General features: G+C 41.8%; 1 protein-coding gene across 1 annotated transcript; it reads right to left on the bottom strand.

Annotated features, from left to right (window-relative positions):
* Positions 1–1,807: 1,807 nt before the first annotated feature.
* and2 (actinodin2) lies at positions 1,808–8,941 on the bottom strand. Its single transcript, XM_033649828.2, has 6 exons — positions 8,792–8,941; positions 8,146–8,239; positions 6,418–6,462; positions 4,260–4,423; positions 2,875–3,771; positions 1,808–2,664 (listed from the first exon to the last, which is right to left on the bottom strand). The coding sequence occupies exons 2-6, from the start codon at positions 8,216–8,218 to the stop codon at positions 2,263–2,265; spliced, it is 1,581 nt and encodes a 526-aa protein (XP_033505719.2). The 5' UTR covers positions 8,219–8,239; positions 8,792–8,941; the 3' UTR covers positions 1,808–2,262.
* Positions 8,942–17,163: the final 8,222 nt, after the last annotated feature.

Raw genomic sequence — 17,163 nt, forward strand, 5'->3', positions numbered from 1 at the left:
TTTATTATATTTTGTATTATTGTCCTGTATCGGTGGAAAGTAACCCTTAACTTAAGTTAAGTTATTAAATAAATGAAGAGAAGTAAAACGTACAATATCTGCCTCTGAATTGTAGTGGAGTTAAACTTTCCACCACTGCCCTATCAAATTAAAAGACTTAATTCAAAAATATTAATATCTTACAGTGAAGGACGCAGAGAACAAAGTGATGTGCTTTGTTATCAGTGTAAAAAGCCAGAGCACAGCTGATAGTGAACTTGAATGAAACTTTGACAGTTTGTTTTGCTTCAGACAGTTTTTATTTCCAGTGTGACAGGAGAGCGCTGCAAAAGTCCAGACTTTACAGGACAGCAGCTACAATTAGGAACATACCTTCATGGCACTTTCTTGAGTGCATGTTGTGTTCAGGTAGTCATTACTGGGCCTGGCTGTGTGTTATCTGCCTTTAAAACTGTCAGAGGCAACAGCAGCAGCAGCGTTAGTCTCCTTGAGGCGACTGCTGTGTGCTGGAGCTGCTGAAAAGTTGGTTATTGAAAAGAAGACTGCAGTCCTTGTAGCCCACGGCTGCAGTTCACTCCTAAAATACAACGCTTCAGCTTTGGCCGAGAAAACACCACGCTTCATCGTTCATTAATATCTGAATAAAGGTGGTCCACATCCTAAAAATATCTTTACTTATCAATCAAAGGCTGAACTAAGATTCAGTAGGAACAAATGCTGCATGATGCATTTGTGTTACAGTGTGACATGCAAACATTATTCCTCCTGCTGCTCATGCACCACTATAGCCTACCACCAACCTATCTCTCAGGACTCGTTCAATCTGATGGGAAAATGTGGATTAGCATTTACTTTACAGAGAACACTTGGTTTTATTTCTAGCTTCCAGGGAATCAATGTGATGTGATACAACATCCTCGCAACTTACAAAAAGCAAGTGCAAGTGTGTGTGGTATAGGTCAGGGTGGGAGGTGACAACACGGTTCAGGATTATTTCATCATGTTGCTCGAGTTGTTACCGAATTCATCCACTTACTGTTTATAATTTAGACAAATGTCGACAACTGTGACATTGTTTTTGGAAAGAGAAGTTGCTGTTGGGTTTTTAGCTGTTCTAGATCAAAAACTATGGATTATCTTTCACTGATAAAGAATATAAACTTAAACTGAATTTGTCTGCATGGCTGAATAGCAAAATATTTTTGGTGTTTTGACAGTTTATTATCCTTTATTATTGGTTTAACAAAAATACTGGGAGGAAGATGACTGGGTGTGACTGGTAGCCAGATGTATGAGACTCATAACATATAACTGGGGACTATCATTGAATGTTATCCCTCTCTCTTTCTCTGCATTTCCTCTCTGTATCTCCGCCAAAAAATCTGTTTTTTGTCTCAGAAACTTGTTTTCCTGCATCGCTAATTCATTAAAGGTCTTGCAGTGTGATGTTCTATCATGCAAAACACACATTTTGGGTGATAATGTGTGAATATAAAATGTGCAGATGCAACAACAATGAGCTATTTTTATAATGGTGGCACATAAACTGTTGCAGGAGCAATGTGCCAGTTGGCTCGGTGATGTGCTGCATATTAGTCACAACATCTGGGGACTGATGCGATGAAATGTTGCATGCCGAGTCGGCTCCCTCTAACAGGGTTAAAAACATTCGAAATATTTGTTGGATACATAATGATGGCAGCAGAACAGCAGCGGTGTTTTGCTGCCATCATTATGAGGTTTTACACTTTAATCTTATCTCGGGCTGTGACCTCGGTGTGCAGATGGATAAACCTCGAGATGGAAAGTTTTTCAAAACTTTTTTTTATTCAGAGCTTCATAAAAACTAAACAGATGAAGCATTATGATGTTTAGAGAAACAACATTAAATAGGGTGACTCAAATGGAAACAGAGAATGTACAACAGAGAGAAATTCTTGCCCGCTAACACAAATTCAAACTACCCCTAATCTATTACACATCTATACATACGACTCTTTTCTACAAACATACATACGTGAAGTATTTAATACACAAGTTTCACATAATCTTCTATGTTGCTTGGTCCTCTTGAATTGTTTCCCCTCTTTTAAAATCAGACCAAAGTTAAGATACCTTCAGATTTTCTGGGAAAATCAGTTTCACTATGTAAAAGCTGCAGTATTTTCTGACTGATTTGTGGGTCCATGAAGTCCATAAAGATCAGGGAGCTCCATTTCTGTCAGATTATCTAGCAGGTGTTGATTCTGTTATTTGTGAAACCTATTTGTGCTGGCTCATGACGCCCCTGAGGAAGTCTTCAAAGCGTGGGGCAGCGGCTTCTTTGGCGGGCTCGTCAGCAGCCTCCTCCTTGGCAGCAGCAGGCTCATCAGCAACAGCGGCGGGCTCGGCGCGACGCAGGCGGCAGTTGTAGTCGTACTCAGGGTCACAGTTGGGGTCGGGCAGGATTATGCCATCCTTGTCGGGCCCAGGGGCCTTGAGGTTGGAGGGTGAAGCAAACTTGCTGCAGTTGGGGTCAAAGGGATGGCAGAAGGGCTTGGCTGGAGCCTTGATGTCGGCCTTGGCCTCATAGCCAGACTTCACTGGGGTGCAGTCTTTGTCATAGTGCACATAGCAGTCGTAGCCCTCCTTGGTCTTGCCACGGACGCCAAGCCTGTAGCGGACCTGGTTGATTGATTGATTTGTGGTTTGGTTCAAAGCAGATCATAGACAAGTGAAAGCATTATGCAACACCCACTACATCACTACACTCACTACATCATTTAATAAACAGACTGAAAAGGAATAGACTTTTAATAGAACCATTCAACAAGCAAGATTACACTAGATTAGTCAAAGCTATTCTATCCTAGTAGCAGGACTTCAAATTCAGACCTGGTGCTCGGGCATCAGTGGAGCAGGCTTGCGCAGGGCAGCGGCGGCTGCCAGTATGCAGAACGGGTCATAGCGAGGGTCGCAGGTCAGAGGAGCAGCAGGTGGTGCGTCCTTGGGGGCGTACTCCAGCACAGGCTTGGTGAGACCGGACAGCTTGGTGGCGGTCAGGGGATTGCAGCCGGCGTCAAAGAGAGGGTTGCAGTGTTGCTCTTTAGGGGCCTCCTCTGCAGCCTGGGGGGCAGGAGCAGCGACGTTGGTCACACACAGAGGATCGACTGCTGGGTCACAGGTGGGGTAGAGCAGGTGGTAGAAACCGGTGGGGGCTTTGTGAACCAGGGGGGGCCTGCAGTAGGGGTCTTTGGGGTCACAGTTGAGGGCGGCATAGGATGGGGCTGGGCCAACAGCTGGGCGGTAGCCATAAGCTGCCCGCAAGTGATACTGCAGACACTCCACATCTTCAGGATTGCAGATCCTCAGCAGCTCAGACCTCTGCGCACCACTCAGGAAGGGCTCCAGGACAGGGGCGTAGTAGTAGAAGCCAGTGGGGCTCTTCAGGGGCATGGGCAGCATGGGGGTGAGGATGGGGGCCGGCACCTTGACTGGAGCTGGAGCTGGCTCAGGCTCGGGGGCAGCAGCCCTGGGGCTGAGGGGGTAGAGGCAGTAGGGGTCGAGGTAAGGGTTGCACAGCCTGACGGCAGCAGACTTGATGGGGGCGGGCATCACCACTGCAGCCTTTGGCTTGCTGGTGGATTCAGCGATGCACTCTGGGTCATCAGAATCAGCACAAGTTTTGTAGATTTCACTGAGGTGCTTGAGGTAGTGGTTGAAGGTTGGGCCCTCCTCTGACCTGTGCTTGTTCTGCAGGTAGGCCATGTACAGGCGATCCAGATCCTCAACCTGAAGTATCGAGGTGAAAAGGGGACAAAATTAATAAATGTGCTCTGATTCCATATCATTTACATGAGAATAACATAAAACTAAAAAGAAGAAAGAATTTAAGCGAAGCCCTTGATAGATGAACACATTCACACAAATCCTCTGAGGAGGAATGTTCTTTTTCAGCTCACTGTCTTTTCACTCATCCATATAGCCTGACTCTTAAACCACAGAGCTCTCACGAAGTCTAAGAATACATGCTGGAACATGACTCGCATTGAAGAGTAACTTAAGAGGGTAATGGCATATTAATACCTTTATATAACCATGGTCAAAAGCTGTTTCAATCATTTTTTGGAATAAAATGCTGGGTACATCTATGATAAAAAATAGATAAGAAAAAAAAACTCTCCTCAAAATACAAACTGGTTATAGGAAAAAAACAGGCAGTGTTTCATAATCCTCACTGGCAGAGACTGAATAATTTATGTGAAACAAACTCCACTCACTCCCTCCTGGTTGTGGCTGTCCATGAAGTACTTGTACCATCCCCAGAAGTCCGGCAAGCGTTTGAACTGGGGCACAGCGAGGATGGGGACGTTCCTTTTATTGCGAACCAGCGTCTTCAGGTTTTCCATGGCCTCGGCCTTCACATCATCAGACACCACAGACACTGATGGGAGAGGAGAGGGAGCGAGGGGACTAAATGAAGTGTGGCGGCACCAGACTTTAGAAATTATGTAATGAGATTAAAGGTCCAGTGTGGAGAATTTAGGGGCATATATTGACAGAAATTGTATATAATCATGTTTTTATTACCTCAGAATGAGCTGTTTATATCTACATGCAGAGCTGTTTCTCTGCCATAGAGTCTGCCATGTTGTTTCTACAGTAGCCCAGAGCAGACAAACCACACATGGGCTCTAAAAACGTTTTGCGTTTTTGGGCTTTTGCATTTTCATATTTTTGTGTTGGTCACCATAAGTCTCCTGCACACTTGGCACATAGGAGAAGTTTTGTTCTGTAACCTCACCACTAGATGTCACTAAATCCTACATACTGGACCTTTAAACAAATATATTTTCATTTCATAGTGAAGAATAGGTGTACTTTTATGTCCTCGGACTCACAATGATCTTAAGTTTAGTATTTATACTACTTATAGGCACAGACAAAAGAGTGCTAGTTATGTTGCATACCTTATATATGTTGACAGAATACAGAATATGAACTGTTGTTTGGACCTAATATTTGTATTCAATTATGTAAAGTTATTTTTATTGTTTATATTGTGATATATAAGTCAATAAACTATCTCACTGTAAAACATCAACTGTGTTTCAAACTATACACATAACACCATATAATTAGTAAATATTTATGAGTTTAGGAATAGCCTAAGATAAATTATTTGCTTTCTTGCTAAATGTTATATGACCAGGTTGACGTCACTCTCATTTCTGTAAGTTAAATATGTAGCTTGAGCCAGCAGCCAATTAGCTTAGCTTAGCTTAGCTTAGCTTAGCATAGGGAGTGGAAACAGGGGCAAACAGCAAGCCTGGCTCTCTTTGCCTACCAGCACCTCTAAAGTCCATTAATCGATGTCAATCAACATTACGTTTGTGTCGTTATAACTGTTACCCACTGTCTTCAGTGTTAATGCTAAGCTACGCTAACTGGCTGCTGGCTCCAGCTTCCTGTTTACAGTTTACAGATGTGTGAGTGATCTTGATCTTTTCACCTCCCTCTCAGACACAGAGCGAATATGCTTATCTCTAAATATTAAACTGGTCCTTTAAGATTCTTATAAAGACATAGCTTGTATAGACTGTGTTTAGTTTAAATCAGCTATGTGTTTAGAGAGGTTGTTGTGTTGTTGTTTTTGTTCTGTTGGTAACTGAAAGAGTTTTGTTTGTGGATAAGGTGTGCACAGCGTTCCTTGATATTTCATTTAAATAGATGGACTACATGTTTGATGCTCCTGTTATTTTATCTCCCCAGGAACCATTCCCCAACACAACAGCATAATAAACTGTAGCGTCTGAAAAAACTGTCCTCTCCTCTGAGGTGCTGCCAACAGAAACTGAACACTATAACATCCACAGAGGTACTGAACACATCCAAAGGGGTATTGGATTGGATTAGGGCTGTGATAAGTGATCATTATCAATTAATTGCTGAATATCTTTGATGTGATTAATTGGGTAATCACTTAATTGGTCTAAAAATGTCAGCATAAAATAATTAGTAAAGATGCCCATTACAGATTCCCAGATGTCAAAGATGACTTTTTTGAAATGCTTGCTTTGTACAAACAGTAATTCTCAACCCCAAAATTTTTGGTTTAGTATCATCTATGGCAAAGACAAGCAAGAAATCTTCACTTTTGAAAGGTCACAGTCAGCATCTAGCAGTTGTCTGCATCTACTTCAAATAATTAATCAATTATGAAAATTGTAGGCAACTATGTTTAACTTCATTCAGAGTGTCAGAGTGTGTTACTGTGACCACCATCTGTAAGTCACTGTCTAAATAGAAGAGAGGAAGCACAGTTGAATTATCCCTTGAAAATGTCTGTGATTTAAGTTTCTAAAGTTCCCAATTCATTTTGAACACGCTGGCTCTAAACAACCAACGTGTCCCACATGCCACATCACAGGTCCTCACCTTCCTCCTCCCTGTGCTGCTCCACTGGAATGGCCCCCAGAAACTCTGTAAAACACAAACAGCAGCCACATTAGCAGCAGCAGGGATGTTAGCTGACGAGGACCAGATGTCGAGTTTTTACCTCCACCAGGGAAAACGCTGACCTGCTAATAAGCCTCTGGGTGCAACACGGCAGGTGCTGGGGCACTGGCGCCCCGACTCAGGCAGCATCCTGCAGATTAAACACCCCCTCCTGCTCCAGCAGACCCCGACCCAACCTTGTGCACACTCTGATAGACTTTGAACCAGACTGGTGGAGTTTGTGCAGCTACTGGGGGCCTCTGTAAAGTTAAGCTGTAAAACTACAAAGGGAGTGGGCCCTCACACAAACCAATTAGGATTACACTGTAAAAGTTAAAGGTGGGAGGGAGGCAATGTGTCTGTGGATATTTCTATTTCCACATGTGGAGTGTCTTCGGTTTCACCAGGGGTTTCATTCAGAAGTTTATGACTATGAGAATACAGCTGAGTCAGCTGATTATGAGAGAAAATGCCAGCCTCTATTAATGTGGAAAATCTTCCAGAGGAGGGATGCATGTCTTTTTACGACTCTAGAAAGATTAACAGGCTGCCTTCCACATCAACGTGTCAAGTTATTTTACCTTTAATAAAGAGATAAGGGTAATGGTGTCTCTATAATTCTGTGCCATAGATTAATGTGCCAGTGGCCAGGGATGTAAAGAGGATTTTAGAAATACTGAGTCTTTTCCGAAAGTGAGAGAAGCAATGCAGGGGTGTTAAGTAAGTCAAAGTCTTGTATCCAAAATAAAAGGAAGCACAGAAGTATTATCAGTACAGAAATGAGCCATGTAGTTATTATATTGTTGTATTTTTTTATGCATTGATGTGAAAGTAGCATTTTATTCTTTTAGTTTGTTAAAGTGGAGCTTAAAGTAACGTGTGATATTTTATAAACTCATCATACATTTTCAATATAAAAATCTCAACCAGAAGAGCAACTACCAACTATGACTATCAGATAAATGTAGTGGAGTAAAAAGTACCATACGTTTCTCTTTTACCCTTATGGAGTGGAGGTAACACAATGTAAGCATACAAGTGGAATACAAGTACCTCACAATACTTGAATAAATGTACTTATTTATATTCCACCGCTGCCAAAAACGCAAACATGTTCAACAAAGACATCCCCAAAAGAGGGAAGGTGATTTAATAGATTAGAAAGAAAATAAACCAGATTTCTGTTACACGAAATCATGTTTTTGTAAAAATGCCGAGTACCTTTACCTCCTGAGACCTCTGATAACCCTTCAAATGAAACAAATCTGAGGAGGAAACATCATGCTTTGGACTTTTAAGTCAAAAGCATAACCTGTGAGAAGGGGCAGCAGGTCGACCCTGAAACCAGAGAGGTTGGGAACCACTGGACTAAATGGTGTTTCAAAGTTGTCTCACTGCCACAAATATGATTATTATGGAAAAAAACTCTAAGTGTCATTTTAAAGATATTTATAATCAAATATCAGAGTTTAAAAGTATCATTGTAGAAAGAAATTCTCAAATTTCCCCAGAAGACCTCAGTATCTTCAGTGGTACGCCTACATCTCTGCAAGAGCAGTTATAAATGTTAAGAGGAACCACTTCTGTGAAATAAGAGTTAATTTCCATCTGTCTGTCAAAGATAAAGGTACATTTTAAACCAGTTAAAAGTGGTTAATAAACTCTCACCTGGTAGTAAAACAATAGCTAACAGGAATCCTGTGTGGATCAGGGAAAGTGATGGTCGTCCAACACGTGCCATATTTTCTGTTTTATGTGCTTCCTGAGGTGAAGAGACAAAGAAAATATTCACTGTTAATACTGTAACAGAACTGTATTTAAGGATGCTTAGTAAAGTATAAACTCCCAGTGTTATACTGTAACAATGCAACTAGACTCTGATTGTTTCCTGTTGGAGTTTCTTAGCAAACTGTTAGATATGGAAATGAGACGACAATGCGCTCGGAACAAAGAGAGAGCTTTTATGTAAGTGGCTGATGCCAAGACAATGCAGGGGATTGGGGACATGCTGTAATGGAGCTTCTTTCAGGGATTATTGAGAAAAATAAGACTTTAGTTATGAATATCAGAGTCTGGAATAAAGCGACTGAACTGAACAATCACACGCCAAAAGCTTGAAATGTTCTTCTGTCTGTTGAATTACAGCCACTGCGCTCATAAAGAGAGATTGTCTCCTACAGTTTCACACTCAGACATCTGAGGACTGAGGACTTTTCATCCAAAGACGATCAAATTGCAGCAGTAGCTGTGGCTCTGAACTGCAGATGTATAAATTTTTGCACATGCAGCATTCACATTACACATCAGTCCTTACCTGCAAAGGTGCTGAAGTTCTGGCCTCCTGTGATCACCTCTGGATCCAGCGGCTTTCTGGATCGAGCTTCTTGAGGGGGGCGGGGGGGCTTGCTGCACTGTACTGTTGTTGTCTGAGCTGTCTGAACCCTCTACCTGTGGGACACACAGGCAAGGAAACATTTTAAAGGAGCCCCCTTGATCATTAAAAACAAAAAGGCATGTCATATGGCTCCAGCATGCTGGTAGGTGCTCCAGGATTGGCTCCTGCGCTGCCATCCATCCAGCCAATGGGGATCCTGTAATTAGGAGAGGTGAGCAGCACCACTGCTGTCAGCGGAGACACATTAACAAAGTGCCATTTAGCGCTGAGTTCCTTTCCTCAAAGGTTTGGAATTCGGGGTCAGCGTCCGAGGTGACATTGTATCTAAGCCACTAGTTGATTTTTTGAGATTTGAAATTTACATAAACGGCTCAGTGGGCACGAACTTAAAAAGTGTGAGCTATTAAATCCACACAGCTTGAGGCCTCTATTGCAGGAGAGCAGATTTATAAAGAAGTGCCAGAGGCTATCGCAGAGGTGGTGCTGATAAAACTTTCAGTGGAAACAGTAGTGCAAGAGGCAGTCCTGATGACACACAAGAAAACAGGAGACATAAAACCGAATCTGGTGGTAAATAACAAGCAGTAAGTTACATTAACCTCCTCGACTCAGTCAGATAAACATGTTTTTATTCCAGTGCTTCATCTCAGTAAAAACAGACTGTAGAAATTCACTTGCCAGGGTCCAGATCTTTGAATCTGACATCAGGCAAGAAGTTGACTGTGAAGAAATAAAACTATTTCTGAAACAAGTGCTGTGTTGCATCAGTATATTGACAAATGTGTGAGTAATACTGTCCAGGATGACAGGTGACTCATTTCAGTTTAGTGGTGCAATGATACATTAAAGCATAAGTTGAACCAGCCTTTTTGATTATGTCTCCAAATTTGATGCCAATTTACAGCGTTAGAAGACTGCAGCAATTTTCTTTTCCTTTGAAAACAGTTAGTAGGCTGTTTTATATAGGAGCTACAAGGATATATATAAGGAGTCAGCTACTGTTGGAGAGGAAAAAATGCACTACATGTATCCCAAGTTTTTTAATTCTCATTCTCCAGACATAAAGACCATAATTAAAAGTTTTACATTTTCAAAAAATATAGAAGTGTCAGTGAGAAAACAAGCACTCTTTTCCCCACTCCTGAAAATGATTTTTCCTGCCCGTGCATGTTTTTTATTTAACAACATGGAGGAAGCCGGACTGGAGTCATTAGGAGAGTCAGGCCACTAATAAAGCTGCTGCTGCTGCTGCTGCTGTAGAGGTGCAGAGCCATTAGGATCAGCATGCCAACACTACTGTTTGTTTAGTGGAGGCTCCGATGCCTGGATAATGCCACGTAGCCTGTGCAGCCTCCAGCCTGTGTCACTGGAATATATGGGCAGTGGCTATGAGTATATGGGCGCTATGGAAACTAGGAAACATTAGCTGAAAAAGTAACAACACAGCAGGCAATCTTTGAAAGTAGGGTGTATATTCCCTAAATATATATACCTACACAAACATTACAGTACAGTACATTCTTTGTAATGTTCCCTTTGTTCAGACGTACCCCCATAGCCCCATCAGATTAATTCAAGTATCCTGAATTCATTGAACACCACCCGTCATGCAACCAGTTAAATGTGACTGAGTTTCTATTAAACTGGATGTTACTGAACACAAATTAACTATAAAAAAAGTAATAATGCCACAAAGGTGCTGTTGAGGTAGTTTTGGTTAAGTTTACATTCATACGACCAGTGGCAGAAACTGTTTCATTTATCCATAACTTTTAGCTAACTCAACCATTTATCCATTACTTTAAACTGCCATGTCAACTGTTAAACATTTATTTTGTGCCATTTATCTCAGCCCTTACTTAACAATTGTAACCTGTGTTCAGCCTTAAGTGCTATATTGTAGGCAACTGGACTTGCTTGAGTTTCTTGAAGATGTTCCACCTCTCAGTAGGCTCAGTCCATAAGTCCATAGGGACTTGGGTTGGGAACCGGAGGGTCGTCTGTTTGAGTCCCCGTCCGGACCAAAAAATATGGCGCGTGGACTGGTAGCTGGAGAAGTGCCAGATCACCTCCTGGGCACTGCCGAGGTGCCCTTGAGCAAGGCACCGAACCCCCCAACCGCTCGGGGTGCCTCACCAAGGGCAGCCCCCTCACTCTGACATCTCTCCAATTTGTGCATGTACATAGGTCCTGTTTGTGCATGTGTGTGTCTTTCGGACCTGTGTGTAATTGACAAGCAAGAGTGAAAACATTGAATTTCCCCTCAGGGGGATTAATAAAGTAAATAAACTTAAAACTTAAAACTTATAAACTCATCCAAGAGGCTTCTTCACGTTCTAATCGACGTTCTAATCGACTGGTGTTGTTGAGGTCACCTCACCAAGAAACTAAAGCAAGTCCAGTTGCCTACGATATAGTACTTAAGATTACTATGACCTGGATGACTGAGATTCTTCACCAGCAACCTGTATTCAGGTGTTACAGCTGACTTAAAGGTCCAGTGTGTAGGATTTATGGGGTTGTATGGGCAGAAATGGAACAGTATAGTAAGCACGTTTTCTTTAGTGTATAATCACCTGAAAATAATAATTGTGGCGTTTTGTTTACCTTAGAATGAGTCGTATCTACATAGGGAGTGGGTTCTCATTTACGAAGATCTCCATGTTTACACAGTAGACCAGAACGGACAAACCAAAGACCGGCTGTAGACATTTTTTTGCATCGGCCACCATACATAGGAGCCCATTTGCGATGTGCAGCATTGGAAAAACACTGATTTGTAACGTGATTGTGCTTTATTTTGTGTTTTTATAGGTTTAAATCACTGGGTCCATTTGTTTTGGAGAGGAGGAGACAGCTGTAGATAATTCGGCTCCTGGTGAAAACCTCCTGAGCGTCTAGCTGTTAAGTTATCAAAGAAAAAGGTGAGCACACATTAAGATGTGTTGGGCAAACTGTCCGTCCTCTACTGTACATGCCAAACAGCATCAGAAAAACACTGGTTTGTAAAGTAAAAGTGTTTTATTTAGTGTTTTTAGCGATTTAAAACCCTGGGATTGTTTGTTTCAGAGAGGAGGACACCTCTGAGGATAATTCAGCTCCTGGTAAAAACCTCCTGAACATCTGGATCAGAAAAAGAATGAGCACACACTAGCATGTTGTGGGCAAACTGCCCATTTCTGATATGCCAAAAAGCATCATGTTTTTTAAGGTGAAACTACTTTACTCAGTGTTTTTACCACTCCTTCACCTATTTGTTTGCGTTTTTTGTTTGTGTGTTTGTTTTGTTTGATTTTGTTTTGTTTTGTTTTTGCTTGTTCTGGAGAGGAAAAGACCTGTGTGGTTGATTTGGCTCCTACTAACAATGAACACTAAAGGAATTCTAACGGGGAGAAGTTTCAGCTGGTTGCAATCTGCAATCCTCACTGCTAGATGCCACTAAATCCCCCTAAATCTTATTCACTGCTCCTTTAATATGTGGAAATAAATATCTTTAATCAAATTTTCAAATTTTACTTTTTTGAATTCAATTAGTTGAGACACTTCACAGTCTTAAACCATACCTCCAGTTAATTGCAGGAGTAGCCTACCCCATAAGGCTGGGAATCACTTAAGTTTTGCCACTGTATGTATGAATGGCAGAGCCTGCTTCAGTTAAAGTTACAAAAGATATCAACATATTTTGATTTATATTGCCAATTAAATTAAAAACAAAAGTAAATTAAATTATTCTGCCTATCATCCTCCACTCACCTCCTTAATGCTGGTTTTCTACTGTCATACAGTCTGTCCCCTAGGACTGTACCTCTTGCATGACTGATGATGCCTCAGCCTTGGCTATGATCCCTGCAATTTACACTTTTCAAAAATAACCGGGGCTGTCACAGACGGAGACAAATGGTTGTCTTCTTCAGCTTAAAGCAGAACAGCCATCAGGAGAGGTGCCTGTCTCTTTCTGTGCATGGAAAATTCACAGCTTAACAAAAATTTGGGCTTAAAACTCATGGAGCGTCTCATGCTATCTGTGAGAGAAAGCTCATTAAAAAGACCCTTATAAAAATGACAGTACCTGTCAAATGTTAGCACTTAAGATGTGGTTCAATGCCACAGAGGCTACAAGTAAATCAGCAAGGTATCACTGTGATTATTAATTATAAAAAGTTGTAGGAGAAGAGGATATTGAGTTAATGAGAAAAAAAACTTGCAACAACCTTTAAACATAATTTATTGATGCAAGAAAAGAAGATAATGCATGTTTGACAGTCGCCTAGATGCTCAGTTTTAATTACGGGGCTCAGAGCTATCAGTGCATGTACCCTACATAGTTTCAAAATCACAGACATTTCAGATTTTCCATTAATTGTCAAAAGACTACAATTTCAATGCAAACATGGACTTCCGAACGTACTTTACTGCGGACGTATCCGAAGCCAAGCAAAGCATTCCAGATATCCCTCTCCCCAGCAACGCTTTCCAGCTCCTCCTGGGGGACCTGGAGGCGTTCCCAGGCCAGATTAGATATGTAATCCCTCCAGTGTGTTCTGGGTCTGCCCCAGGGCCTTCTACTAGTGGGACGTGCCTGGAATACCTCCAACAGGAGGCGCCCAGGAGGCATCCTGATCAGATGCCCGAACCACCTCAACTGACCCCTTTTGAAGTGAAGGAGCAGCGGCTCTACTCTGAGCTCCCTCCGGATGTCAGAGCTCCTTACCCTATCTCTAAGGCTGAGTCCAGCCACCCTTCAGAGGAAACAAATTTCGGCAGCTTGCATCCTCATTCTTTTGGTCACTACCCAGAGCTCATGACCAGAGGTGAGGGTTGGGACGTAGATGGACCAGTAAATCAATAGCTTTGCCTTCTGGCTCAGCTCTCTCTTCACCACAACAGTCCGGCACAGCATCTGCATAACTGCAGACATTGCGCCAAACCACTGATCCATCTCATGCTCCATTCTACCCTCACAATGAACAAGACTGCGAGATACTTGAACTCTCTTGCTTGTAGCAGTAACTCACTCCCAACCCAGAGGGGGCAAGAAACCATTTTCCAGCATGGCCTCTGATTTGGAGGGCCGCTTCGCACTCAGCTACAAACCGCCCCAGTGCATGCTGGAGGTCACAGTGTGATGAAGCTAATAGAACCACATCATCTGCAAAAAGCAGAGATGCAAATCTGAGGTCACCAAACCGGACCCCTTCACAGACTTCAATCAATCAATTTTATTTGTCACATATTATAAGATAAAATGAAATTCCAGTGAAATGTTATTCCGCTAGTTAGACTACTTCAATTTGGGCATTAAAATAGTTCATGTACACAAATACTGACTTGATTTTCAGACTATTGTTGTTCATTTTTGTTGCCATATTGCTGCTTCAGATGTACTTTGTGGCTAATGCTAATTAGCGAATGTTAGAATGCTAACAAACTAAAGAAAAATGATGAAAATGGTAAACATATGCAATGTTAGCTTTGTCACTGTGAGAATTTTAGCATGCAAAGTTAACATTTAGCTCAAAGCACCACTGTGCCTGTAAGTGCAGCCTCACAGAGCCACTAACATGGCCGTTTTGTTAATGTAATAAATTATATAATTTATAACCTAATCCTGTCTAATCTCTTCATTGTCCTGCACACCCAGAATTTGGGATTCATAATAAATAATCAGCTTAAAGTGCTCCACAATTGGCATTTCAATCTACAGAGAGTCTTATTACTGTTCCTTCACAGATTGAAAGTTATCTCATGCCATGTCTGGACAGGCTAATCACGACTCCCTGAAGCATCTTTAATAAAGTTGATTATTTCCTGCTATTACAGACACTTTTGTTAATTGGCTCCAATCCTTGAGCCTGTATGTGGTTCAATTTGCAAATCCCAATCAGTTAGCGTGCGCACTGCTGGTGAATGCACAATGGAGAGTTTTTGAATGTAATTAATACCATTGTCTCGTACATAACTGTTGGAAATTTCTATGCTGATGGCACAGTTCTCTGTTTTGCTGATTCCATAAAGCAAGCTGTTAAAAACCTGCAGTTTGCATTTTATGCTCTTCAGAAGCTTCTTATCAGTCTCCAACTTGTGCTGAATAGTAATAAAAACTCCAATATGCTGTTGCCCAAAACTAGAAATATTATTGACCTTTAGATCAGCTCTCTTATTGGTGCCGATCTTCTCTCTCATTATACAGCAAATACCAAAGTTTCAGAGGCGATCAAATCCATATAATATCTTACTGACCAACTGAGAATAAAAATATTTTATGTTGCAATGCAGAATTTGACTCATCTCTCACATGTTCTGTACACAACTTTTCTGAAGCCGTCTTTTTTTTATGTGGTGGTGTAATCTATAGGCGTATAGCTGCAGCAGCACTCTCAGCATTTATTGCAATGACCACCCGGGCTCTTTCATATTCATGGTAAGCATTGGCTTCTGTTTATAAAGCCATCCTCCAAAAGTTATCGCATCTGATTTTGTTTATTGGCTGCAGTATTGGAGTTGGTCACACTCACACTGAGAGGTTGATCCTTGAGATTCTTCTGATTTACTTCAACATCCTGCTCTTTATATTCCTACAATAAACTGCCATACATTTGAAGATTTAAGATACTGGGACAATTCAATAACCTTATAACTGACAGCTTGATAAAGGGATGAAAGTTCATTCATGACGCTGGATCAGTAATTCAGAAAACAGTCACTTTTCTGGAGCTTTCGATAAAGGCCACATCTAACAGTTGTTTTTATTATCCTTTAAATCTGTCCAGAGTAATGTCTTCAGATGTCCTCTTTGTCTAACCAACAGTGTGCAACCAAAGATCAATTTCTGGTCACATCAAGCAGAGATACGCAGCATGTTAAATGATGATCAAAACAGTTAGTCAATTGATTTCCTGCCAGTCGACCTATCAATCAACTAATCGTTTCGGGTTTACTTAACATTTCTGAGCACTGTAAAGCTACAGTTGGAAACTTTTATGAATTTTTCTTTGTCATATTTGCTGGAACTGTCACTATATTCTGAAAGTACATGAGACTGTGGCCAAGACGAAGCAGAAACAGGGGTCCGGTCCGCCTGCCTCCCTCCCGTCAGACACCTTGAAACAATCATTGTTGTCTTCTTGACCTCTCGAGCAGCATTAACTGTTAGTCCGTTTAGCATATGTTAGCCACGTCTGCTAACGTTAGCAACCGTTGATTGGATGTACTATCATTGTCTAGAAGAATTCACCAAGCATTAGATTGTTTACCCACTAAAAGGGAACGTGCGCTGGGTTTAGACCGTCGTGAGACAGGTTGAGTTTGACAAAAACTGAAAAAAATCATGTCTACCTCTAATGGCTTACACTCGAATCGGATGCCAGTGCAGCAGCAGCAACCAATCAGAGCCAAGTAGTCTTTAACGCAGATGTCAATCACTCCTATTACTACATTGCCTACTTCTCACTTCAGATGTTTTCAGAAAGATATTTTAGTGTACTGTTTAGCTGTAAAATGAGAAAAGTTGGTCCAGCTGGTGGGCAGTGCTTGGTACTTCCGTGTAACTGTATCCAACATGGCAGCTGGGTCACAAACTTTTTCATTTTACAGCTGAGGAGTACACTAAAATATGTTTCCAAAAACAGTTGAGGAGAGAATAGGCAATGCAGTAACAGACTTGTGATTTTCATGTGATCAGCGCTGCCTAGTTTGACAGTTTGGCCACAGTTCCCAAGCAGTGATTGACATTACTGACAGCTGCGAGACTCCTTGGCTTTGCAGTAAAGGCCCGAACATACTCGGGCGTACTATAAGCGGAACGGACTCTGCAGGGGAATGTCCGCAGTCAATCGGGCTTCCGTAGTCGAGCGCACTTCTGCGTTGTAGTTTCCTGTAAAAATGTCCATGAAAAATCCCCGCATTGTGAAAAATACATGCCGAGCAGTCACTGGTGCGCAGAGCGGAGTCCACGCGGTCGTAAAATCTGAGCTTTGCACGCTCAGGGCTTGCGGACGTCTGCTTTGTGTCCGCGTGGACTTCCGCGGAGTCCGTTCCGCCTGAGTATGTTCGGGCCTTAAGGCCATACATATGCCACAAGGCCACTGAGTCAGCAGGGAAATGCGATTTTCTTTTACCCCCCAGACTATCCGTCTCATTTAGCCCTGTGTGAATATAGTGAGCGTTTCAGCAAATATGAAAAACAAATTATTTTGGTAATAGTACCAAGTGTAGCTTTAAGGACTTAAAAAGAAAAAGAAATGTCAAGGGTCCATTTAATAGCAGTTCTTTACATGCTATTGAAATTTGAA

Source organism: Epinephelus lanceolatus, chromosome 12 (assembly GCF_041903045.1).
Source record: "Epinephelus lanceolatus isolate andai-2023 chromosome 12, ASM4190304v1, whole genome shotgun sequence".
In the NCBI taxonomy this organism is placed as follows: Eukaryota; Metazoa; Chordata; class Actinopteri; order Perciformes; family Serranidae; genus Epinephelus; species Epinephelus lanceolatus.